At 36.9% G+C, this 27,753-nt stretch overlaps 1 protein-coding gene across 8 annotated transcripts in view; it reads right to left on the reverse strand.

Annotated features, from left to right (window-relative positions):
- The window catches only part of CACNA2D1 (calcium voltage-gated channel auxiliary subunit alpha2delta 1), a 475,745-nt gene that overhangs the window by 382,217 nt on the left and 65,775 nt on the right, over nucleotides 1-27,753 (reverse strand). For all 8 annotated transcript variants that reach the window (XM_038562843.1, XM_038562841.1, XM_038562842.1 and 5 more), the window contains exon 2: nucleotides 7,716-7,797. In XM_038562843.1, the coding sequence (XP_038418771.1) occupies nucleotides 7,716-7,797 (82 nt within the window). The remainder of the gene's footprint in view (nucleotides 1-7,715; nucleotides 7,798-27,753) is intronic.

Here is a 27,753-nt window from a genome sequence, read left to right on the forward strand (position 1 = left end):
GCATATATTGCTACTTGCCCTAATTCCTATTAACAAGAATTTAATGGTGACACTTTCAAGCTTGCATTAAAGATGCTAGAAGGGAAAAAAAAAAAAAAAAAAAGGTGATAGAAGGACCAGAACAAGCGACAACCATAAACATATGTTGTCTGTGCCTTCTCCACACTATGCACAGGAACAGGCGCTACTATTTAACTACAAGTGCAAGTGAAATATAAAGGCTTCATTTGTGGAACACAGTAACTATAACAAAAACTAAGTTGGGCAAAAAAAAACAAAAAAAAAAAGATTCATAGCAAGAATTCTTCAATTTTTAAGTTAGAGACATTTCACACGTAAGGTAAACAGTAAGTTTATCTTTAAGATACTCAGAATTAGGGCAGCTTGGGTGGCTCAACCGAATCTGGGTTTTGGCTCAAGTCACGGTCTCAGAGTCCTGAGATGGAGCCCTGCATCCGGCTGCACACTCAGTGGGGAGTCTGCTCCTCCCTCTCCATCCCCCTCTGCTCCTCCCTCCTCAAATAAATAAATAAAATCTGTAAAAAAATAAATTCTCAGAATTTTAAAAGAATATTGATAATTAAAATAAGAAAAGCATTAAACATAAAATAAGCCAACTACTTGGGGGTTTTTTGTTTGTTAATTCCAGAGATCACATCTTAATCTAGCCTCTTTCACTCTGCATATCTGGAGCTATATAAGACTTGTATAAGGGGATCCCTGGGTGGCGCAGCCTTTGGCGCCTGCCTTTGGCCCAGGGCGTGATCCTGGAGACCCGGGATCGAATCCCACATCGGGCTCCCGGTGCATGGAGCCTGCTTCTCCCTCTGCCTATGTCTCTGCCTCTCTCTCTCTCTCTCTCTCTCTCTGTGACTATCATAAATAAATAAAAAATTTAAAAAAAAGACTTGTATAAGTATTTTGAGCAGCAAATTCATATGCAATTACAAGTGGAAGAGATCATACTAGATTCCATTAAAACCAAATTAAAAAATAATTAACCATAGGCTGACTGAGCTGCTTGCTTAATGTCCCTAAACCCAAATGACCCAAATTCATTTCTGCCAACAAAACAATTTTAAAAAGCAGCGCTGTTTAGTTTGCTCTTACCCCTTATACCTTACTAACAAATGCTTTTTCTAAAGCAAAACTGCTACCCACCAAGGCGGACAATTTTACAAATTTATATTCATTGAAAGAATCCCATACATTTATCCTTGCCTCAAATGTTTCAGTCCTTGTAGAGCAGGTTTTCAACCTGAGTGCTACAGACATTTTTACCAGGTAAGTCCTGGTTGTGAGAAGGCGTCCTGTGCATTGTGGGATGTTCAGCAGCATCCTTGGCCGCTACACACAAGGTGCCAGGAGCAACCCCCTCCCCAAGCTGTGACAATCACAAATGTTTCCAAGCACTGACAAATGTCTCCTGGGGAACAAAACTGCCCCTGGCTGAGAACCACAGCACAAGATATAAAGACATTAAATGTCTCCAGGAAAAATAAATAGTAAGAAGCTGTATGTTGTAGCCTGAGAGTGTGCAGTAGCAAATAATGGTCTTTTATGCCATTCATCTTCATTCTAGAGAAACTACCGCTGGGCTACATCATTTAGGGGTTCTTAGCTTCCATCTTCATTGTGGAGCTCAGAGACAAGAAAAGAGTACAGGCAGCATTATATCATCCTCTCTGTAATTAGTATTACAAAACCATTAGATTACTATTTGGAAAAACAAAGAATAATCATTTATCCCTCAAGTACTAGTATAACTTAAGTGTTAATTATTGATTGATAATGAAAGAGCTCGGTAAGGTAAAAAAGAAAATATTTCCATTTCTTTTACAATTAATGTTTGTGAACCCATAGCACTTCCTTCAAAATCCTGTTAATAAAATATTGAAAGTTGCCATCAGATTAGAAATCCCCTAGAGTTTATTCCATACCTTTCAAAATGAATGTAATTAACTACCATTTTTTAAAAAATTAGATTCTCCAAAAAAATTAAAATAAAACATATAAAAATAAATTAGTTTCTGAAACTTTAAAATCTCCGTAGGTGAGTGAAAGGAATCCAAATTGTCTACTGATAGTACTTTCAGTGGCCAAAATAGATTTCATTTTACTTAGAGAAAAAAAAGTTTTTATTTTCCCCTAAAATAACTACAGTCTCAAATTGCCTATGTAATTATCGCAGCTCATTTAGTTACAACATTTCATCACTGAGAGAATATGGCAACTCTAAATAAAACCAGAATGTGAAATAACAATAAATAGTTTTACTTGAAAAGTAATTATGCTATTCTTACAAAGTAGTTCTATTACTTTTATAAAGTAATATGAACATATAAAGCTGTATTTTAAAATATAAAGCTACATTTTAACATGCAATAAATATTAATTTTTCATAGCCTCTTTCATTGCTCTCACATTTCATTTCATTTTCCCTTTTACCCCTATAACATTTCTATAAGGAAGAGTGTTAGGACCTACCTCACTTGGCAAGCAGGGAACAGGGAATCTAACACCTTCCAGCTACCTAGTAGTATTCTCCGGGGGGGGATAAAAGATACCAGCCCTTGCTGCCTCTGCATCTTATGGATTCCCTAGTCAGAATCACCAATGATTAATTATGTTCTGCTCTAGAGTATCTTCTTTTGTAAACAGATTAATATCTTAAACTCTCCACCACATAGAAAATGAATATGCTATTTAAATAAATGACGTGACCACAATGTCAAAGTAAAAGCATCAGTCTGCTAATGAGTTACTAATGAAAAGAAATTATTCACTTAAAACATTTAATGTAAATACTAAATTAAGAGTACTGAATGCTCAATATTTAGACACATTTCATATTGACAGCTTTGAGAGCATACTGAAATGTAAAGGTATTGATTTTAACCTTATTTTAACTTATGAAATCACAACAGTGAATCAAAAACCAGAAAGTTCTATGATGATGCCATCGCAGAATGATTTTTACCTTTTTATCTATACTTTTTTTTTTTGACCTATACTTTCAGAGGGGTGGGGAATAATCCGCAAATTTTCTTAAATACATTTGCATATTCTAGGCTAACATGTCAGAGACCCAGATAGAATTTGCATTTAAGAAAGCCTTAAAATAGGGATCCCTGGGTGGCACAGCGGTTTGGCGCCTGCCTTGGGCCCAGGGCGCGATCCTGGAGACCCGGGATTGAATCCCATGTCGGGCTCCTGGTGCATGGAGCCTGCTTCTCCCTCTGCCTATGTCTCTGCCTCTCTCTCTCTCTCTCTGTGTGTGTGACTATCACAAATAAATAAAAATTTAAAAAAAAAAGAAAACCTTAAAATTAAAAAAAAATTTTTTTTTAAAAAGAAAGCCTTAAAATAAGGTGACAGGCATTATTTCAACTCTCTTAGAAAGCTAAAAGAATACAAACAACTCCGTTAACAAAAAATTTGGATGGTCTGGGAAGACCATCCTTCATTGTCAGAAGATATAACCCAACACTAGAATTGAAAGAGAAGGGGAATATGGAGCGCTGTCAGATAAGGTGGGTGATGCCTATATTGTTAGGAATAACTATAGAAATAGTGCACCTTACAAAACACAAGATGAGTCTGGGAAGCTTACAAAGCATCACAAAAAAAAAAAAAAGCTCTAAGGAAGACCTGATATCATATGTAGGATGGGAAAAGATCAGGGAAGAGAATGTAGCAGAGAGGCTGGGATTAGTGTGAGGTCCAGGAGGCTGCAGATGCCTAGGTCTCCAGCCACAGGGAGCAGAAGACACAGACTGAGTCAGGCTTTTAGTGTCCCTGTGCCCCAGGGTGAGCCCTCGGGTGACACACACGAGGACGTAGGGCACAGAATTTCAGGAGCTCCTCACTCACTCTGAGAGTGAGGGCTGAACTCTCCAAACCAACGCCTCCCTCAATTCTGCATCCTCTGAACATCATGCACCTCACCTCAGTGCAGGTTCTGCAGGTCCCTTGGCCCCATCTGACCCTAACCAGGAAAACAGACCTATTTGGAATGACCTACTTGGAAAAACTCCACCTCTTTCAAAATATAGTCTTCACACCTGCTTCCTAATATCAAATATGTTCTGTGTAGAGACGAAAGAGTTACTACAGATGTAACAAACAAATGTGAATGATAACCATCTGTCCCTTCTTATTATTATTTTTTTGTAATAAAAAGGCCCTCAGAAAGTCTTGGATACCTAAAGCAAAGGGTAACTGCAAAGAGTACAAAAAAGACAACAAAACTCCCAGATGCTTGTGACTTGCCTATATTTGTCATGATTTCCTTTCCCCAGAGCAGGGTCAGTCAAGTGGAGCAACTGAGGATCTCTGACCTATTTGCAGAGCTCTGTTTCCTTTCACTACAATGTTTTGCAGATTCAAAAGTCTATTTTTACAAAGAGTAGTTTGTATTTATCAATTTATTTTTTAAAAACTTTTCATGGGGCACCTGGTGGCTCAGTCTGCTAATCGACCGACTCTTCCTGACTTCAGCTCAGGTCCTGATCTCAGGGTTGGGAGATCAAGCATCTGGATCGTGCTGGCCGTGGAGCCCGCCTACGATTCTCTGTCAAGGGCACCTGGATGGCTCAGTCAGTTAAGTGCTGGACTCTTGATTTGGGGTCAGGTCATGATCTCAGGGTCCCAGGATGGAGCCATGCATCGGGCTCCATGCTCAGCACAGAGTGTGCTTCTCCCTCTCTCTCTGCTCCTCCCCCTATTCACTCTCTCTCTCTCTCAAATAAATAAAATCTTTTAAAAAATTCTCTCTCTCCCCCCACACGCATGCACATGCTGTCTCTCAAAATAAAATTATTTTTTTCATAAAGCTAATTCATTATTATAGAACCCACTAATTCAGAATATCTGATAATTTATATATTGAATGAAATTTAGGTATAGCTCTACATGAAATATTTTATCAACATATTACATGAGAAAATGGTTGCTGGTGAATGTTTTATAAACTTAAAAACTGTGTTTCCAAGAATATTAAGATTACCTTAAATTTTTTAATGTTATCTATTCATTAATATATGATGATCAGCCTCTCCATTTGCCAGCTACAGGAATTTGTATGTCTATGTGTGGGTTTAAAAGTAATAAAATGTCTTCACTTTGCTGCAAGATTTCAAAGAAGATGCAAACAAACAAAAAGACATCCTGTGCTCATGGACTGGAAGAATTAATATTGTTAAAATGGCCACACTGCTCAAAGCCATCTGGAGATTCCATGTAAACCCCATCAAAATATAAAAGACATCTCTCAAAAAACAGAAGAAACAACCCTAAAATTTGTGTACAATCTGTTAAAAACAGACAATAACAATGAATCATAGGTATCTAATGTGATAGATATCATTACAACCATATTGCAATATATAAATGTATCTAAGTAACACAATGTACAACTTCAATTAACACAATGCGTTAATCATTATCAACCCTCCCTGGGCTACTGTCTCAAGATGCCATAAAGCCATTTTTACAAAATTGGAAAGATGTCTTGTTTTAGCTATGTTGCCTCATTTTAGTTGCTCGAGCCTTCAGGTAAAAAGCTAGCTGTACCCTGTGATGCCAGCAAAAATAATTCCATTAGATAATCTAGAAAGAATCGTCATTTCCACAATATTAAATATCAAGTCAGAAATCTGCTAAATTTCTCTCAACTTCTGATCATCACTGTGCTTCCAATACCCCCCCAAACTCAGTATGAAGTTCACTCTCAACTCTGGTGCCCTTCAGCTACTCTGCACTTTGGGTTCCTATGGCCAAGAACAAATAGAACCCTTTGGCCCGCATGATGGACCTCCGCTCTTTAGGCAAAAAGAGAAGGATATATGGAATCATTTATCTATGTAAAATAACATTCTTCATGTGCCCCAATATTTAAATTCCTTCTCCAATCATAGATTCTGCTCTCTCTCCCTCTCTCTCTCTCTCACCCCTGCCCCTTGCCTCATTACATAATATACAATTCTTTTATTTGTATTTTTTCTGTCACTTAATTTGGTACATGTAACATAAGCAGAACATTGTGGGGATTTTCTTTCATCCTGTCCATTCTAATTTTTTTATCCTAATTCAGACGAGGCCACTTACTGATTCATCAATATTGGCATTGTTCCTAGTAATCTATACTTGATAAAGCATAATGGAAATCAGGTGAGTTTTTGGGGTTTTTTAAGTGATTCATTGCAAAAAGCAGGTTTGGTGAAAGGGATCACATATTAACACCCAAAGTAAAAATGAAGCCAGCCAAGAAAGTGGTTTTTGAGGCCAGAGAAACAGTGGAGACAAAAGAAGAGCTCCCAAGAGCAGTTTATTTTTAATCTCGAGCTGTCAATAAAGAGAGTCATATAACATCTAACCAGAATCTGTCAATTCTCATTTCTTTTCTTCTCATTTCACAAACTCCATCACTTTCACAGAGGCTCACCTTATTATCCTGCACAATTGTGTATTTTAATATCTTTTTCTATATGGAATCATTGCAGACCTTGAGCATCAGCATACAGTGGCTTTCAGGAACCCTTGTACCCTCAAAATGGGGACTTAGGAGTCGTACAGCGTCAGTCCTCTAATGAGAGGAGCTGCATCTCTGCCAATCTTTGGCAGCCTGGGCAGTGCCTGGGACATATGATGTGCTTAGTACGTGTTGATTACAATTAAATTTAATCATTGTTATTCACAAAGGACAGTTCTCATTTCCCAATACATTCCTTATCTCATCTCACAAATCTTTACGCTTCTTCAACATACATTGGTATGTTTCTTTATGAAGTTTGCTCACTACACAAGGTATCCATACATTCCAGTGTCTCCCAGGGAGGAATACACACAAATAAATAAAGGTCCATGACAAAGGTCCATATGTCATACACAAACTTGCTTTTATACCATATCTCACCTCTATGACTCATCACATTTTTGGGAAACGAAAGGTCTCCTTACATCACTAGGAACACAAGATAAAAGTACTTTCAAATTGTTACTTACATGGGAATGGAAGTGAGACTAAAGAAATAACATTTGTTTTTCAATAAATCTTATGGAGCCTACACGTGTGAGTGCTCTCATCCAAGGAAAATCATCTATTTAAGAGGCTATACGAATATTTATACGTTGCTATCATTTTCAAGAATCATTTTGGAGTGACTTTCAGAGCCATTTCATAAATTGTAAGAAAAGCTATATTTTAGAGTGTCTTTTTCTTGCACAAAAATCTTTATTACCCATCTCAATGACTCACTCTAGTCTCTAGACATGGCTATAAACACTTTCCAACCATTTTTAAAAATAAAATCTACCCTCTAAGAGAGAACATGTGTTCCCACTGAGGATATTCAAAAGAATCCATCACAGGACTTAGAATCACCACTGTGTGAGAGATTCTTAAATACACTCTGAAGAATGGGGACATAAAACCCCAAGATGTACTCTAGGAGAATCTACACATCACATGAACTCATCTACAATGAGGCTGTGTGTAAATGTTAACATGTGGTGAGAATACTACTTTAATTGTTCAGGAATGGCATTCGGTGTTCACAGTAGCTAGCAGTACCAAGGCTCCTTCTCCAAATGTCACTACCTGATTAACATGAAAAGTCATGTCCTATTCAGAATACAGAAATGCAGTTTCCCAGAAGACGGAACTGCATTTGAATCAAAGAAAAGCTTAACAAACATCTTGGGATGTTACTCACATCAACAAGCTGATTGACTCCACTTGCTGTCTTTGCCAGTGTGACGAGATCTTCTTGCATCTTATCCACCCATGACTTGATACTGCAGAAATCAGAAGAGAATGTTCCATCAGATCTCTGGCAAATTAAAGCCACATACTATATTCATGCTGTAGATAATTCATTAGATTTCTCCCCGCTCCAAGTTTCTACTATGTCCACCCTCCCAACCCACTTTCAAATGACAAAACCAATGATCCTGTAGTGGTCAACTTCTTAGGATGCTGAGATCCCAGAAAATAAAAAGAGAAAACAACATAGATGTCTTGTCCAATATAAGGGTACATGTTTCCTTAATTCTTACAAGAATTCTATTAATAGTTACTAAATAGAATATTCTAAACTTCATCTTTTAGCTGATAAGTCTTCTTAATATAATCCTAAGAGTGTGCTACATATAGGATACTTGAAAAAATACATAAATTGGAAATTTCTCATAATTCCACTGGATAACCACTGTTGATATCATGATGTATTCACTTCTAGTCTTTTAAAATTCTCTCACATGGTTGAAAGCATATTATGTAAAATTCACATCTCTGTTTGCGTAGGTCATGAGAAATACTCTCCCATGCCATTGCAAATATTTTATAAACTTTGTATTTTTAATGGCCAATTCCATTATCTCTATATCCCATAATATATTTGACCATTATTTTTTGTAAAAAGAGTATCATCAGCTTTAACCACTATAAATTACACAGTAACAAATATCTTAGTGCATAAAGTTAAAAGTATTTCATTTCTTTGGCTAGACTCTTAGATTTGAAATTCCTGGATCAAGGCTTAAGTCTTAAAGGAATGGTTCTGAGCATTAAAATTATGACTGAAAGATTTCAGTTCAAATCCTTTTCATATATATATTTCAGATTAATGAAATGGACATCGTAAAATACAAGTTATGGATGTCAAGACATTTTAGAAAAGCTTAAGTCAATGGTCTTACTTCTTCCTGGCATTAGAGACATTACCAAGAGCACACAACGTTCCCTATTCAAATCAATATAGTTTATAATTCCTTCATATATTTCATTTATTCACCCTTATTGATAAAAAGACATACAATGTGTATCTTGTTCTGCCCATGCAAATACAAGAAAACATTAGTGAGAATGATAGGAAATGATTTATATTTGAATTTGAACTTCTCCCTACACATATATGACATGCACCTATCCATTGTTTGTTTATCCTACTTCTTCAAACTTTATTAGTACCTAATGTTCCCCCACCTTTTAGAGACCATGTCCAAGAGTGGTTTAGAAAAGTGCTGTTTTGAAAATCAATTGTGCATTTCCTAAGAGTCCCATCATGAGACTTAAACATGTTTGCCTTTCTTTCCCTTGGATAGATGAGAATTCAAATAGAACTGCAGTGTTACCAACTTTTTGTCAAATACATTTAAATGTAACAGAATTTTAAAAATGTGGGGGGGCACATAACACAAAAAAGGGATTTAAATGAGGTACATATGAACCTATAAAAAAATAACAAGCTGATAAACTAAAGAGGCAGGAAGAAAACTGAAGTCAGTCACAAAAAAAGGATAAGGGCAGCCCAGGTGGCTCGGGGGACTAAGCAACGCCTCCAGCCCCGGGCCTGATCCTGGACACCCAGGATCGAGTCCCACGTCGGGCTCCCTGCATGGAGCCTGCTTCTCCCTCTGCCTGTGTCTCCGCCTCTCTCTCCATGTCTCTCTTTAATTAATTAATTAATTAATTAATTAATTAATTACAGTAGGGAGTGGGCAGGAGCACATGGATACCATTTTTTTTAATGATTTTATTTATGTATTTGAGAGACAGAGAATACGAGTGAGGCAAGGGATGGAGAGGGGCAGAGGGAGAAGCAGACTCCCCACTGAGCAGGGAGCCCCATGCAGGGCTCAATCCCAGGCCCCTGGGATCATGATCTAGGCAAAGGCAGATCCTTAACCAACTGAGCCACCCAGGTGCCCCTACACCATTTTCTAATTTACATTAGACTACCTCATTTGTCCAAGCAGTTACTGAACAAGTCCTAAGACCCAGAGAAAATAAATCAGCTTTTCTCAAATATAATTCCCAACACTGACAAATAGTAAGAAGTGTTATATATCCCCTTAGCTAAGAAACTGAGAGACAAAGAATATAAATGGAAAAAAAAAAGAACTTAACTCAGGCCTGAATTCTGATTTGTGCTAAAGTGTTTCAAAATGTGTTTTCTCACTTGACACCCGAATGTACTGTCACCACCAATGTTCACTGAGGTAAACCTGCTTTGGCTGAAGAATGGAGGACCTACCCAGTCTCCTTGTCCCTGACAGGCTGTCAAGAACGCTTTACAGGAGCAAGGATAATTTTTCATAGATATGGGGTGCTACCTGGATTTCCAAAAATTCGTAAGTACTATACCTTTTAAACCCGGAATTAGAAGATTACAATGGCTGTGAAGTAAGCGAAGATCCCATTCACCATGAAAGTGAAAAATTGCACAAGGGAAAACACTCAGAGGTACAGAATCTGTCTCCATCTTTCTCTTTCTAGGTAAATTGTCAATCACATATGTATAATCGCTAAGCCCTATTTTACTCAATATCCCCAGAAGGTACTAAGAAAGTTTGGAGAAACTTACAGAGGATATATCCTTTTCATGGAATAAGAAACTAACAGCACTCCTCAAGGAAGAATATGTTGTTTGCTCTTTGTTAACCCATTCAACAAGAACTCGTACCTGCTGGAGAAGATACTAAAAACTACAGATGCAGAAATGAAAGATAAATGCCTTACAACTGGTCTTGAAACTGGATCTGGCAGGAAAAAGGCAGACGAGAACAAACACCCCGTAGTAAAGGGGAGGAAAAATATCTTATTCTTCTACCCTTTTAAGTTCTTAACTTAGATATAATACCTGGACAGTAGAAGGCCCCTATAACAAAAAGCAGATTAAAAAGGAAAAGCCTAGGGGATCCTCAGCGGTTTAGCACCGCCTTCCGCCTAGGGCGTGATCCTAGAGACCTGGAATCGAGTCCCACGTCGGGCTCCCTGCAAGGAGTCAGCTTCTCCCTCTGCCTGTGTCTCTGCCTCTGTGTGTGTGTGTGTGTGTGTGTGTGTGTGTGTGTGTGTCTCATGAATAAATAAAATCTTAAAAAAAAAGGAAAAGCCTACACATTTATTTAATACACATTTTATGGGCACCTGGGTGGCTCAGTTGGTGAAGTGTCGGCCTTCAGCTCAGGTCACGATCCCAGGGTCCTGCGATCCAGCCCTACATCAGGCTCCCCACTGGGCAGGAAGCCTCCTTCTCCCTTGCCCTCTGCCTGCCACTCCCCCTGCTTGTGCTCTCTCTCTCTCTCTCTGTCAGGTAAATAAATAAAATCTTTAAAAATAATTATAATACACATTTTGCATGACACAAGAACCTTCATAAGGAAATGAAGACCGAAAGAAATGGTAAACCTGAGTGCTCTTATGCTAAGTCTGATAAAGATTATAACTTTGCAAAAGATATGATAGAGCAAAGAATATGAGCTAAGTATAGTAAACTAGCAGGAACTTAACAAAGCCTATTCATTCAGATTCTTCTCTCTGTCCCTATCTTCAAAGATAAGGATGTTCCTTCCCTCTGCCTTTAGGGAAAGCAACTTTCATATGAGAGGAAGGTCAGAAAGCACTTCTTGCACATGCCATTTCTCAAACTCCTTCAACTTAAACTATTCAGTATCATATTTTGGGGTAATGTGTCTTGAATCCCATGGGTGGGATATATTTCAATATATTTTTATTATGTAGTAATGCAGGTAGACAGAGGAGGCTTTCTGGACTCAAAGTTACTTGAAGTGAGATTTGAAAGACAACTGGAATTTGATAAAATTGAGAAGGCAAGTAAATAAGAATAAAGGCAGAGGGCATATGCATCATGCCACACAAACATGGCATATGCATCAACTATAAGTAGTCTCAATGGCTGGAGTCCAAGTTGGTTCAACAAATGGCACTGAATGGGAATAGACATGGCAGGGACAAAATTCAAGCAGACAGATAGGCCAGACCAAAGGTCTTAAATTACATTCTGAAGCATTTATATTGTATTCCCAAAATAATGGATAATAGAAAATGTGAAGTTAAAGAGTAACGAGATCAATTAATTGTACATAAACATGATGAAACCATTTTTCTGACAGCCAAGTAGATGGTGGCACAGAGGAAAATGAAAAATTAGAAGGGAAGGTCTAGATAAGTAAGCAATGGAAGGGATTCAAACCAGCTCAGTAGAGAAAAATGGAGAAGAGGCCAAGTATAAGAAACTATGAGCTCGACAGAAATTCTGAAGTATGGACAACAGGCTTTCATGTACTACTGGATATATAGACAGTAAATGGAGGAAGGATTTTGGGATGATTCATGGAGTTCCTCAGTTAAACAATAATAGGACCTTTTGATACAGAAGGCACGGAAGAAAGAACAATGTAGAGGGATGTAGAGGGACATTTATGAGTTTGTTTTATTGGTTCAGTTAGATTTGTTATTGAGAGATCCATGTGTAGATATTCAGTAGGCAACTGAATCTACCTGGATTTTGGAGTCCTTAGAAGTTTCAATAGGAATATAAAGATTTGGTGTTTACAACACATATAAAGGACATAGGTAAATCAATGTGTGACTCCTAAAGGACAGTATATAGGAGGAAGAAGGAAATACACAGTACTAGAACTCTGGAAAATAATAAAGAAGAGACAGAGAATCTGAGTAGAGGCAAAAGAAAAGGAAACCGAAGAACAAACGATATCACAAAACCCAGAGAAGGGAAAAGTTTCCAGAGACAGGATGTAGTTATAGTCATCTAATAAGGTGGGAGAAATTTATTCAAACTTTATATGTCAGGAAAATGAGAGAAACAGTGTGGAATCTAAAAAAGTATCTAGAACAAAGAGCACAAAGAGCATTTTTTTAATTTCTTTTTTAAAGATATTTACTGATTTATTTATTTGGGAGAGAGAGAACACAAGCAGCAGGAGGGGCAGGAGGAGATGGACAAGCAGACTCCTCACCTAGCGTGGAGCCAGATACAGGGTCAATCCCAGAACCCCAAAATCATGACATAAGCCAAGTCAGACACTTAACCAACTGACCACTCAGGCACCCCTATTTTTCTTTTTTAATAGGAGAGATTTTGGCATGTTTCCCGGTATAAGGAAAATGGCAAGTAGAAAAGGAGAAACTAAAGATTCAGGAGAGAGCACATAATTTTTGACAGAGCAAGGTCCTTCAGAAGCTCTAGATTAATTAGGCCTTTTCTTGCCCTGTCTTCCAAACCTAAGGGCAGAGAATGAGTAAGAAATAAGCATAACCTAGGAGAAACCTAATCCATGGCTAGAAGGGAGGATACCTCTTTCAGAGAGATTGGAGGGAAAATGTAAAAGCTTTTAGATAAATGGAAATAAACAGAACAACTTGATTGAAATGTTGAGACAGTTCTACTTACTGGTGTCTATTTCTTTTGTAAGAAAAGAGACAAGTCATTTGTTCAGTGATAAGCAGCATTAAGGTAGGGCAGTTGGAAAGAAAGTTGGAGATTTAAAAAGAGCATGAGCTGGAGGGTATTTAAAGATGTGCCCTAGACTGGAGGTCATCATTTTTTCTGGTACTAATCAGCACAACTGTGTGAATCTCTTCACCATCTCTTGACCAGAGACGGAAAGAGGAGAGCAAAAAGGCGTTCCGATGAATGCAGGGCAGATATCAGCAGGCAGGAAAGAAGGTAAGGAAAAGTGAATTCAAGGACCTGGGAATTTCAAGATCTCTATTCATCCTAAATAATGAAGACAACCAAAAACCTCATTGAAATGTTAGAGTACTGTATTCATACACAAGGCTTATTTTCTAAATTTCTTTTCTATGAAACAAAAAAATATTAAAATATTTCTAGGAAATGCGAAAACACTGCACTGAAAAAATTTTAAATCTTTCTCATTATTGTTTTTCCTTTTTAGCCTAACAATCTTATAAAAGAGTATGCTGGCAGATGAAACTGAGTATCCACAGCACACTTCAAATCACTTAAACAATATATAATTTTTTTAAAGAACAAATTTCTAAAATCATTGTAAAATAGAACGAATTGCTCCAGGGAGTTTAATAGTCTTTTTGAAAGTCCTTCTCTTAGGAATAACTATATACTACAGTCTCCGACCAATGTATATCTGATCATATAGATATGAATGAACATAAGTAAAAGCTATTTCCATGAGAAAACATTGGATTTCCAAGTTTTTCAAACATGACCACATTTATTCTGCTCAGTAGAAACGAAACTCAAGACTCAAGTGAGCCTCTAACAGAGGCTTCACTGTTAGGATGATAGCTTTTTGTTTCTCACTCTAAAGATCAGAAACGTATCACCAACAGAACTATTTCCCATCCCTTCACTACCCCATCTTCCATTTTTCCACAGCCCTCTTGAAACCCATTGTTCCGTTAGCTCCTGAGACCCTATCTCCTAATATTTTGTCTACATTATTGTCTGATTCCTCTTCATCTTCCTAAGATCACACACTGCTATTTCTCAACTTCTGTGTTTGATCCTTTCCTCCTTTCTCTCTTTTCTTTATTTGTACTCCTTCAAAATCTCATGACTTCAACTATCAGCCTCACATACATAATCCCAACATGTGAGCTCCCGTTCTATCTTGACCACCATTTGCTAGACCATTCCATCTTGATCTACCATCACTCTTTCTCAAAATATCTATAACCTGAACTCATGACCTTTCCTCCCCGTAGTACTGTTAGTTATGTTCCTTCTCATGGGCAAACCATCTTCTCAATCCATCCCATCAATTTCTTCATCATATTCATCCTCCAATCCTTTGTTAAATAACAGCCTTTCTGCATTTTTTTCCACAAAACAGTTGGAAGATAGCTAAATGCATTGAGACTTTATATTTAAGCCAAACTCCATACCCAAGTGATTAACATTCACTCCCATCAGATCTCACAAAAACTAGTGTTCATTTTTCACAGATGAGAAAAGTTAAAGTTTAGAAAAATTAAACCACCCAGCCTTCCAGCTTCTTTTTTTCTAAGACCTTTCACTTAAGCCAACTTCGTGCATTTCCATGTGTGCTGTCCTTTCCCAGGCTCTGTGTTTGCTCTAGAACCTCTCACTGAAATTAACCCTCTACCCCCATTGTGATAGAAAAAATTCCACAAATACTCGAATATCACAACCTCCAAACAAAAACATTTTCTCCTCTATCCACTAACCCAAAGCTTTTTAATTGTGCTTTTTTGCTTATTCTTCTGTACACTTTCAAGATTAAATGTATATACTTTTATTCTTATTCATCACTGAATCCTCAATATTTAAATACAGTGCCTTCTATATAAGTGGGCACACAAGTATTTATTGAATATATAGAAAATGTGTCAAAATGAAATGTAATTGCATTACTGTGTTTTTTAAAAAGCACAATTATCTTTATTTAAGTAGAGTAAGTGATTGATCTACTAAATTTCTTCTCTCCACAATCCACATCAGAAAAAATGAACTGCTAGACCCATGCATCTATAAAAAGCCCCCAGTTTTCAACAAGAAGCAAATTTTCAAAATATGACTTACTATTGTAAGGGGATTATTAAATCTCTAAAGTGACACATTATCAATCCAAATCTTTCAATTGTAGAATGTCATAGAAAAAAAAAAAAGTCTTGTAATCTTTTCTCTGCCCCTAAAATAACTCAGAGTCAACTGACTATATATGTTTCCAACTATTTGATGATGTCTGCAGACTCCGGGTAATTTTGAGAAATCACTATGAGATCTCTAAATACTCAAATATTTTATCAAATAATTAAGATAATCTCTTAATTATTTCACTTTATGGTACAGAAAGAGCCAAAATTTTACAAGCAAATACAGAAGATATTCAAGTTTTCACTAGATTCAAAAGAAAAATATTTTCCATGCATTTAATACTCTTCCTTTTGAGGTCAGATTTCCCTGCTTTCAGAAGGATAGTGCAGAGTTCAGGAAACTATTTAAGACAAAAAAAAAAAAAATGGTAATCCATTTCATTTTCCATGCCTTTGAGGAACATCAAATTCAGAAGAGCACAAATTACACCCTGTTTAATCTATTGTAGTGTAATGGTTGAGTACAAAGTGTCAAGTCTACATAGTTATCTATTGAATTGTTTTAAATGCTACAGAGAGAATTTGCCTTTTTACTGGTTGGAACAATGGACCCAAAGTGATAGCTAAGAATTGTTATAATAGATCCTACCAAAGTTAACTGTCCTTCCTAGCTATATTTGATGTGGTAAGTCCTCTAAAAAAGAGAAGGATGTGTATGAACCCACTGCTATTAGCAAGGAGAGAGTAGTAAAACAGACATCTTTCTTCCACACCCTCCTTAATTATCCCACTAACAATTATCCTAGGGACTAAAGAAAAGAGGAACAGAAGATCCAGAGGGGAAGGGGAAAGGTGGGGGCTGGGAGGAGGAGGAGGAGCCAGGGAGAAAGCAGTCTGCACCCTTTAAAGCCCTAGTCCTGAGCATTCTCCGCCTATGTCACTATTCTTAAGAAATAATTTTATTTTTACCCCAAGGAAATAAGAGACATAGTTACACCTTGTGGACCTAGGAAAAAAATTAAAATATCAGAAGATCTGACCATCTGACCACTTCAATTGTGTTGATATATATAAAGAGCTGATTCATAAATTTAAAGTAATAAGATCATATATTTCAAAAGTGTTCTGCTTGCTATAAATAGCCCACCAATGCCACACTGCTTTTTGTTATGTAATAAACCACCCACAGTGTTCCTGTAGTCGGATAAATATAACATAAGTAAGCCAAAGATGTAGATGGCCCAGACACACTATTTTGCTAAATAGGCATTTCTTATAATATCGTAGAAGACTATATCATGAAATACTTTTTTTTTTTTATTCTGGTATAACAGGAGTGCTTGATATCTACATTAAATGTAGGATTGTTTGTGAGATGGGTGTTATGCCAGGAATGTTAGTTCCTGAAATTATTCTCAATTGAAGCCATTTTCAATAACACTGCTGCTCTGTTTTTAGAAAGCTGTTTAGACTTGTGAAATGCTTTAGTGTTCCATTTTTATCTAGAGTCAATCCTGTAAGAAATGCAGAAAGAGATGTGAACATGCTAATCAGAGTGGAAAGGTAAAAGTCCTTGAGAGTAGGGGGGAAAAAAGGGGAGGGTTATCACTAAAATCAGATTTTAAGCTGTTCCTGTTCCTCTGCCTTCATTTTCTGTTGGCCTCTTGCTGCTCCTGTGTGTGTGTGTGTGTGTGTGTGTGTGTGTACATGTGTTTAATCTGTGTCATAAATACATATACTCCTCATTCTCAAAGATCAAAGATTCTTCATTCCTACTTTTTATACCATCTTAGATTGATTTTTGTTTTATCCAAGCATTTTTTTTTTATTGTTTCTTTAGTTAATATTTTTTGCCTCAGCTCTAGCAATTTGCTTGCAGCCTCCGAGACAACAAATGAGCAATACACTTTAGGGCTGATATTATTGTAGTTCATGGTTAGCTAGAAGGGGGAAAGTTCCCCTGTAGGGATTTGCTCCCTTGAGGCCCTGACAGCTTTGTATTGTAGCCCTCCACATCACAGTTAGTTACAACCTCCAGTACCGGCCCCTAGCCTGGTGCCAAAAGAGGTGCCCCACATGGCCACACAATCTGCTGCTGCTGTTTCTATAAACTAAATGAGCCGAATTCCTATTTGCTTATTACAAAACCTCCATTCATTTTATTGAAGATCTTCCCTTGCATTATCTGTATTTCTTCCAGTCATTGCGGATTGTTCCCAAAATGTATTTTAGCCTAATTCAAGCATGTGGATATAATGTAATGTCCTGATAAAATGTCCATACTTCCTTTCTTCTCTGAATTATTAACTGCACATTCATCAAATTTTCAATACTACCAAATACTCAAATGCTTATTATATTTGGATTCTGACCTAAATGGCCAATCCACTTCCCCATATGGATCAATATCTACAGTCAGGCCAGTTAGCTGCTTCAAAAATATGTCAGTTTTTCATGTTAGGTAATCATGTTTCCTGCTCACCTGAAATTACCTAAGTCCCCTCAACTCCCAAAAACCATCCTTCAAGTCTGTGCACTTAGCTTAGATCCTACTTCCAGGCACTCCCAAGTCTTCACACCCTCAGAAATTGTTTTTTCCTAAATTTCTAATATACATATAGCCTGCCCTACAAAATGTCCACGTGGTATTGATACAGGTGTTCTGTTAGTATTATTTTTCTCCAGCAATACTTAATTTCAGTGAGTGGATAGGCCACAGTCCTGTATACTGAGAATGTGTAACACAGTTCTAAGTATACAGTAGATACTCAATGGATAGTAGATAATATCTATTGAGCATGCAAGTGTGAGAAGCTGTTCTAAACATGTCATGTGAACATCCTCTCATCCTTACAAAAATCTGTTGAGGCAGGTATTGAGTCCTACTTTACAGATAGGGAAACTTAGGCATAGAGAGGTTAAGTTACTTGCCCAAGGTCACAGAGTTAGTAAATGGCAAAGTGTAGGAATTTGCCCCAAGAAGCCAACAGAGTATAGGATCTTAATAAATGCTAATTGATAGGATGGTCTGAAACTTGACTTGGCTCTCATCAATAAATCACCAGATAGGAGTCCTCAACTCTTCTCTCATCAGAACTTACAAAGGATTCATGTCTTTTATTTTACATACTGTCAGAGCCCTGGGTTCTAAATTTGCTTCACTGATATAAGGAGAAAAAAATGGCAGAGAAGTCTTAGTTTTACATGGCAAGAGAAAAGTTCTAGTTAGGAAATGAGGACTTAAATAATTGGGGAAACTCAAATATTTTCTTCCTTAAAAAAACTCTGTGGAGGGATGCCTGGGTGGCTCAGTTGGTTGAGCATCTGACTCTTGATTTTGGCTCACATTGTGATCTCAGAGTCATGAGATCTAGTCCCGGGGCAGGCTCTGTGCTCAGCAGGGAGTCTGCTTGAGACCCTCTCCCTCTCCTCCCCCACTTTCTCTCTCTCAAAATGAATAAATAAAATCGTAAAAAATAAAAAAAATCTGTGGAAATATGCACGTGATTACTGAAATGCTACAATTTTCCCTCACATTAAGTTTTTAGGTTTTCATTCATATTATCAAATAAACAAGCACTATTTGTTTTATTTACAAACACATAAATTTCACTGCTTTCACTGATTGCACAGCACCATCAGTATCAGGTACAGGGCCACAGACTCTCCTATTATTCACAACATGCACAGAGATTTGACATCAAGTAACAGGTTAAATGTAGAGTCAGCCCTGATATGTTTATAAATATAAAATATTCTAAAAGCAACATTAAATCTTTCAAATATGAATGGGAGATATGACTCTCAGCTGGCCTTCACTGTCTTCATAATGCAGGTTCAAATAAACAATCCAATGCAAGGATACAAATGCATAGGCCTAGACTGACTTGTGTGGCCCACAGTATTATTTGTCTGCCACCTGTTCCAGGACAGAGTTTATTTCACAATCAAAAAGCTATCAATGCAAATGTATTACCTTGCAAATATGAAAAACAACTCTCCTTCCAAAGATCATCAGAAAGGACCACTGTAAGGGTAGCCTATCCCCAACAATTTTATTCCTTTATTTACCATTGGTGCAGAACTCTCAAAAAATTGGAATGAAACCTTCAAATGTGAAATGGTAAATATCTTTTCAGCTCAGAAAATACAATTTAATTGCTTTCAGTCTTTTTGTGGTTGAAAAGTTCACGTGGTTCTCTTTCACCCTCTAGGCCTGAGCAATACGTTCACTGCCCTTGTGCTCCCCTCTCTGATGGTCTGAGCACTCTGAGCATGCCAAGCACAAGACAGCTTCTTGGGGAGGAATTATAGCTCACTGGGGTGCCTGTTTCTCCTTCTGACGTTCTCCCTGCTTATGCTCTCTCTTCCTCCCTCTGGAAAATAAATAAATAAAATCTTTTTAAAAATTAAAAACATTTTTTTTTAAAGTGGCAAGCATGTCACATGCCCTAGTGAAAAGAGAAAAATGCTTTGGTAAGATGGCACGCCCATGTAACCCATCATCCCTATGAAATATGAAGGAATCATGAAGCAGCCAGTAACATGAATTAACTATCAACATTCAGGATAAATTGTTACAGAATTCTAATTTTTTAAAATAGTCATCCTGTCACTGTTCCTGGTGCTCATTTCAGAGTACATCCCAATGTGAATTTCAACAAGCAGTTTTAAAATGGACCACCTCATACTGTAATGTGTAAGTCCAAAGATTTCTAAAGCCAGATGTGTGAATCATATGTGACTCAGCAGCCTCCCACAGGTCTGACAGCCTATAGTGTCTCTCTCCAAATGCTCCTTCTGTATACGAGAGGCTGAATGGATTCCTCTTGCTATTCAGAGAATACAAAAGGATTTGAGCATAGGCAATCTGTTAGAATTCACACTACCTGTTTTAGGTCACCTGTAGTAATAGAAAAAAAAAAAAGTCCACTGGCACATCTCTTGCTGTTTGGCAAGCTGTCTTTTCCACTGTCCCTGGTGTATCTCCCCAAGGGCCGGATCATCGTCTCCTATCTCTTGATCACATCAGGGAGATGGTGGCCTCATGGGAATTTACATCACCTTTGAACACCTTGCCACTAAATCTCTAACTGAAGTTATTTATCCAATGACTGTTGGTAATAAACATTATTTTCAGTCCCAGAAAGTGCAGAAGGAGGAAACCTTTTGGTCTTGCTGTCCAGCTTCCTATTTAATGGAAGCTGCCCATATATATTACCTGTGAAAAATTATCATGCCCTTTCTCCCAAATATTTTCTGTGACAGGCATTCATCACCTTATTAACAACCTTGTTGTTTGGGGGCAAAACAATTGGAAAGTTCTTCTAGGTGTGGCATATCTCTCTTATAAACTATTAGGTAATCATCTAAATAAGATTTAGTTTTTATATATATTCTAGGGCAGCCCCGGTGGCGCAGCGGTTTAGCGCCGCCTGCAGCCCAGGGGGTGATCCTGGAGACCCGGGATCGAGTCCCACGTCGGGCTCTCTGTGTGGTGCTTGCTTCTCCCTCTGCCTGTGTCTCTGCCTCTCTTTCTCTCTCTCTCTCTCTCTATCTCTCTATGTGTGTCTCTATGAATAAATAAATAAAATCTTAAAAAAAAAGATTTAGTTTTTATATATATTCTATATGGCTTGATTTTCTAATGATGATTATTGATTTGGAATTTACAACTAAAATTTTAAAAATTTCAGAAAAAAACTGTCTTTAGACATCCAATTCCTAGTGCCTAGACAAGGGAAAATGCATTTAACTGATTAATTGTGGCCATATGACTGCCATTTTTATTTGCTTATGCTCTGTTTAAAAGAGTGAAAGGTGGATAAAAATATATGGATATCATGAGCAAAATAAGAATTTATATCTTCTCCCTGTTATTAAGAGAAAAGCAAGAATCAGCAACCAAGGGCAAACAGGTGATAATGATTAATAAACATCCATGTAAGTTTAATAGAAACATCTTTCTGACCAAGCGGTAAGTTCTAGGACCTGGGTTTGGGGTTTAGGAGTGGATTGGGTCTGCCCTCCATTCAGGTTCTTTGGACTATGTATCTAAGGAGGATCCAATAATCTAGTGTCCAAAAGCAAAGTTGGAAGCAAGAATCAAAGAAGTAACCCACAGGCATAATGGTTCAAAGGGGCTGGGCAAAAAGAATGCAGAGCTGTGGGAAGAAAACAGCAACTGGAGACAAGGACACAGCAAATTCTAAAAAGGAGTAAGTGACCTCAGAATTATGGATCAAAAAAATACCCCCAAAATTTCATAAGGTAATTAAGGACCTATCAATAGAGTCCCTGCTTTCTTGTCTACCTCTGGATACAAAAGGAGCTACTAGAAGCCCAAACTGGTTAAGAGAAATGGCTATGAAGTTTTGTTTAAAGACCTCCACTCTCTCTATATAATTTCTAGCATGTCATGCAAAATACTACTATAATATGAAATTAATTTGGTTTTCCTATTTCTTTAAGACAACTGATGTTAAGTAAATAAAGCCATTTTCTTTATATTAACACCGGGGCTCACATTACAACATTATGAAAACAACCAAATTGTCCATCGATGAATAAATGGATAAAGAAGTTGTGGTATATATGTGAAGTGGAATATCATTCAGCCATAAAAAATATATATAAGAGAAATTCCTGCCATTTGCAATAACATGGACAGATCTTGAAGGCATGATGCTATGTGAAACAAGTTGGAGAGAAAGACAAATACTGTATGATCTCACATATGTGGAATCTAAAAACAAAAACAACAAAAAACCAAACTCCTAGAAAAAGAGATCAGATTATAGGTACTAGAGGCAAAGACTGAGGAGGAGAGGGAGTAGAAGGAAGGCGAGGGGAAATGGGGAAAGGTGGCCCAAAGGCACAAATTTCCAGTCATAAGATGAGTAAGTACAAGGGCTGTAACATCCACCACAATGACTACAGCTAACGCTGCCGTATAGTATATAGGAAGGTTTTTAAGAGAGTAGATCCTAAGAGTTCTTACCATAAAGAGAAAAGTTTCCCTCTTTTTCTTTTTTCTTTTCTTTTTTTTTTTCTGAATCTATAGGATAGGATGGAAGTTAGCTGGACCTACTGTGGTAGTCATTTCTCAATATATATAAATCACACCATCATGCAGTACGTCTTAAACTCTTACAGTGATACAGGTCAATTATCTCTCAGAAAAACTGGGGAGAAAACTTAGTACCTTATTCCTGAATCTCTCAGTCAGATTGCTCCTGCTAGATTTTTCAGAAAATCCATGGAAATCACTCTGGATAAATTCAAGAATAGGGTCTATACTCTCCATCTGAAGAAAATATCCCTGTCAGGGTTGTGGTTAAGGTGTTCTAACTTCCATCCAAGGGGATCAAGTTCTCTAGGTTTACTCTTTTGACTTAACAGAAGGGCAGTCTGTGAAACGAATGCGAAGACAAGAAAATTAAAGGAAGAGACTACATGGGACCCATCACAGTATCTCTCCTTTTCATTAGAGAAATCCAGAGGAGTGAACAGAGCTAGGAAGCCCAGGGGAAATAACACACTCCTGATTAACCAACTCTCCCTGAATTTGTACCACAGCCACCTGGTAGCAGATAAGATTCAATGAAGGAAAATGAAACTGAAGAAATTGAAAGAGATTCAATGGACCCAAAGGAAAAGAAAGAAATCAAGAGAAGGGATGAGGAAGAGGTACACATGGAGTTGGGCGGAGTGGGGAGGAGAGCAGAAAACTAAAGGAGACCAGAAATAAAAGGACATTTTAAAAAAATGAATGTGAAATTTCTTTTTAAAAGATGAAAATTTACTTTAGCACATTTGAAAAAATTTGGCTCCTCACCAAAAAATTTAGACAATGCATTGCTTATTATTGTTCAAATAATTATTGCAACTTTTAAGATATGCAATTAACAGTCCTAGAGACTAAAATGATATATAGCCTTTAATCCAATTATGATGGAACACATGGTCGCTTTCATCCATTTCACACAGAACTGGGAAGGCAAATCTCTCTTAAGACTTTTTTTATTTGTAAGAATACTTTTTTGTTTATATTTAATTTATTGTTAGGGAAAGTAATATTCCTTGATCTTTATGTTTCGAGTATCTTTCTATCCCCATATCTTTTCAGTGGGGATGAGGGATTTGAATAACATTGATTTTTGGTATACAGATCAAAGACAGACCAATAAATGAATGGTGACTTGTTTATAATCCCTGCAACGGTGCTCACATTTGTGCATCTTTACATTTTAGGCATTCTTATATTTAAACATTTACATAAAAGACACAATTTTAAACTAGTTCATTGCTCTAAATACTGGAAAACTATAGAATATGCTATTTCTAAACCTTGGGCAGCCACCTTTCACATTCTCTTCAGGCATTCTATGTACTAATAAGGAGAGGTTTAAGAAGGGCTGAAATTATATTATTTGATTTGCATGACCCTATCTTCTGTGGAACACAGAGGATCAAATAGGAATAGGGTAATCAAGATACTATGCGGAGGAGTCCATGGTGGTTCTCCACAATCCTAACTGGGGATTTCTTTACTCCTTAATATTTCAGCTAATAAGCCAGAGAAACTTTAGCACTCAGACTCAGTGGAGAGAAAATGAACCCAAATGAGAAAATACCCCTGAGCCAGCCATCGTTGTACACCACTCACTCATTGTCCAGCACAGATGTAGAGCCCCCTGCATTCACTAACATTTTGGGTAAGAAGAACAGATTGAGATTTTCATCTTGCCACTCTACGTGGAATTTGACACCATCACCAAATAGCACGTTCTCACCTGCTCTTTCTTCTGCCTACCATGTTTTTCCTTCTTATTTCTTCTCATCCCTTCAAGGCCCATGACAAATGTCAACCACACAGAAACCTCCTAACCACACTAGCTAAATCTATCACTTTGTCCTGCCACCTATACTTCACATCGGGCCTTTATGGTTTCTTCAGGACACTCACAGGCTTGCAATGATTATATTTTCTTATTTTTAGTCTCTTTTCCTCTAACAGAATGTAAACAATATAAGAGAGGTCTTTCTTACTTGAAATCAAAAGCACATAGCTTTGCTGGGATAAAATACTTGCCCAGTAAAATATTAATTAAATAAATAAGTGTATAACTCTTTGGCGGAGTTTCTATAGCAAAAAATTGGAAAATTCAACAGGGATGAAGCCAATGCATCAGCAACTGCTGATAAATCAGAGAGTAACAATTTCTGGGCACGGTCCACCTCTATCAGCTTTGATCCAGGGCTCCATACCACTAGCAATTTCCTCAACTACCTAGACTTCAACTAGCATTTGCCTTGATTATGGGAACACACTGCATCACTTGCTGAAACTTCCACCCAAAGGACTGCAGTTACTTCCCTATGAAGCTAAAGTATTGGCATACTAAGGTAAATATTTAGATTCTTCAGAGAAAAGCTGCTATACAAATTGTGTGGAAATACACCAAGGTTACTACTTAACACTATATGGCTTTGCCAATTGTTAAAATCACTTTTTAAAGCTCATTAAGTTCTATGAACCAGGAAAAAATGATTCCATAGCTGATTTCTCATTCAAAGTCAAAAGGAGATTCTGAAATTAAAGTGCAAATAGAATATCTCTATTTCCACATTTTTAGACTTTAAGCAAACTGATGGACCATTTTAGTTTAAATTGTTAGAGAAAATTAATTCCAAGAAATATGTTATTTTACATATGATGTAATCTAGTCTCAATTTTCTAGATAGCTGCTAAGGGACTGCATTCCCTCTATTATTAAACAATAGTAACAAGAACCCTGAGAATATGTTACTCATAATAGCCAGATCCTATCTATCATTTTACTTCCCGTTCAGAAATTTCCACGTGGATCAGTGAGTTACACTCCAATGTTTTACAAGCAGCTTCCAAGAACTAGCACTTCCTATATTTCCAATCTTACCTTCTATTGATATTTTTTTCTTTTGCCAACATATCAAGGATCCTTCTACCAATCTTACTCAGAATTACACGAATTCATCTTAAAATTATTTTGTATAAAAATTCAGAAATCTGAAATAATTTGAGTAAAGGACATTACTAACATCATCACATACTGGTTGTTTTTTTGTTTTTGTTTTCGTTTTCCCCTAACGTACAAGTTCTCCACACTGTTATTCCCTCTGCTGGAAATACCTCTTACTTGAAATCTTTCACCTAGAAAATCTCCATTTATCCTTTAAAGCTAAATTCAAATATTTACTTCTCAGTAAATCTTTCCAGGAGCCTGTATAATTTACTTACAATATCAAAAGGGTAATGTAGTTCATAATAATTTGTCAAGCTCTCCATTCAACTTTTACCTTCACGGTGTCAATGACAGTGACTAGGGTTTGACACACAAGAGGAATTTGCTAATTGTTAATATTAACTCTGTTACAATCAAAACTCTTTGTCATCTCTCCCTCTCCATTCTGTCACTGCTTTGAAAGACTTTTTCATCTAGTGTACGGGCTACTGCATGAGTTGCCTGCCTGCTAACTGAACAGTCTGACTCTAGCTTCCTCTGCCATCAGTGCTTTCCCAATTATTGTTTCAGAGCAACTATAAGTGATCTTTTGAAATAACATTACATTTTTTCGGGTTATAAATTAATATACACTGAGAGAAATAGCCAAAAGTTATCCCACTACAAGGCCCCCCAAAAAAGACTGTAAACTGATCTCACCTATGAACATAAACAAAAAAACTCTATAAAATATTAACCAAATCAAAGAGAAAATGTTAAAAAAAAATAATCCACCATGACCATAAAACATATATTCCAGGAAAGAACACATGATCCCACGTTAGGATATACCAATACTTGCACACATTAACTGTGTGTGAACTTGAAGAATCTAAATAACATTTCTGTGTCTATTTTTTCATCTCACAGGGTTGTAAAATAAAATTCATTATGACCAAAAAACCTACTTAGAATAATCCCTAGAATATATTAAATAAAAAATTAATGGTTAATATCAGATTATTTTCAACTTACTATTATAGGCCATTAAATTAAGTCATTAAATGATCTGATCATTTCAATAATACCCCCAAAAAATGCTCTGGCTAACATTTAATTTTTATTCTTGCTAAAAAACAGTAAGTTATGAGACGCCTGGGTAGCTCAGCAGTTGAGCACCTGCCTTTGGCACAGGGCGTGATCCCCGGGTCCTGGGATCCAGTTCCGCATTGGGCTCCCCACAGGGTGCCTGTTTCTCCCTCTGCCTGTGTCTCTGCCTCTCTGTGTGTCTCTCATGAATAAATAAAACATTTTTTAAAATAAAATTTAAAAAAATAAAATAAAAAACAAAAAACAGTAAGTTAGAAAGAATAAGAAACCAGGCACCTGGATGGCTCAGTTGGTTAAGCATCAGACTCTTGGTTTTTGGCTCAGGTCATGATCTTAGGGTCGTGAGATCCAGCCTCACTGCAGGCTCCATGCTCAGCAGAGTTTGCTTGACTTTCTTTCTCCTTCCCTCTCCATCCCTCTCTGCTCCTCCCACTTCTTGATCTCGCGCTCTCTCTCTATCTCTCTCTCTCGAAAATAAATATACATTCTTACAAAAGGGGGAGGGAGAAAAACTTCCTTAATTTAATAAACATTATTTATCAGATACATGAAAAAATATTTGAGAGTAAAATATTCAAAACATTCCACTTGAATCACGAACAAAGAGGAAGAATGTCCACTCTCTTTGATACAAAAATGCCTTAACAGAACTCATAGTTAATTTACTAGGACAAGAAAAGAAATAAGAGGCATAAATATAGGAAGAGAAAAGGGGAAAATGTTTTCATTATATGCATAAAATATGACTCTCTACAGAACAATTCAAGAGAATAAACTGATGAATTACTTAGCTAACACATAGTCCAGCATGAAATTTTACAAATTCATAATAAAAAATGTAAACAATGAAATACAGTAACAGATGACTAGAAAATACCAGGAAAAAAAAAAAGACTAAACCTATTCAAAAGAAACTCAGCCTTATCAGTAATCAATTAAACTCAGCATATTAAAATATTTGATCACACATCAGAGCAATAAAAATTTTAAAATACTGACAATGACTGGGAAATACATAACTAGATAAATTTATAGTATGTATCAAGTATTTCCTGGTTTGCATTCAGACTGTATATGTATGTATATGTATGAGGCATATATACAGTACATATGTATACATGTGCATATATGTATAGGAACATATGTGCCTATGTATATTTTTTGCATATATATTCTTTGAAGGCAAATCAGGAAATGTCTTTCAATGTGAAAAATACCCATTCCCTATTCTTCTTTAGGCATCTATTATAAGGAAATTCTCCAAGATATCCACAAAGTGGTGTGGACAAG

Source organism: Canis lupus, chromosome 18, assembly GCF_011100685.1.
Source record: "Canis lupus familiaris isolate Mischka breed German Shepherd chromosome 18, alternate assembly UU_Cfam_GSD_1.0, whole genome shotgun sequence".
Taxonomy (NCBI): Eukaryota; Metazoa; Chordata; class Mammalia; order Carnivora; family Canidae; genus Canis; species Canis lupus.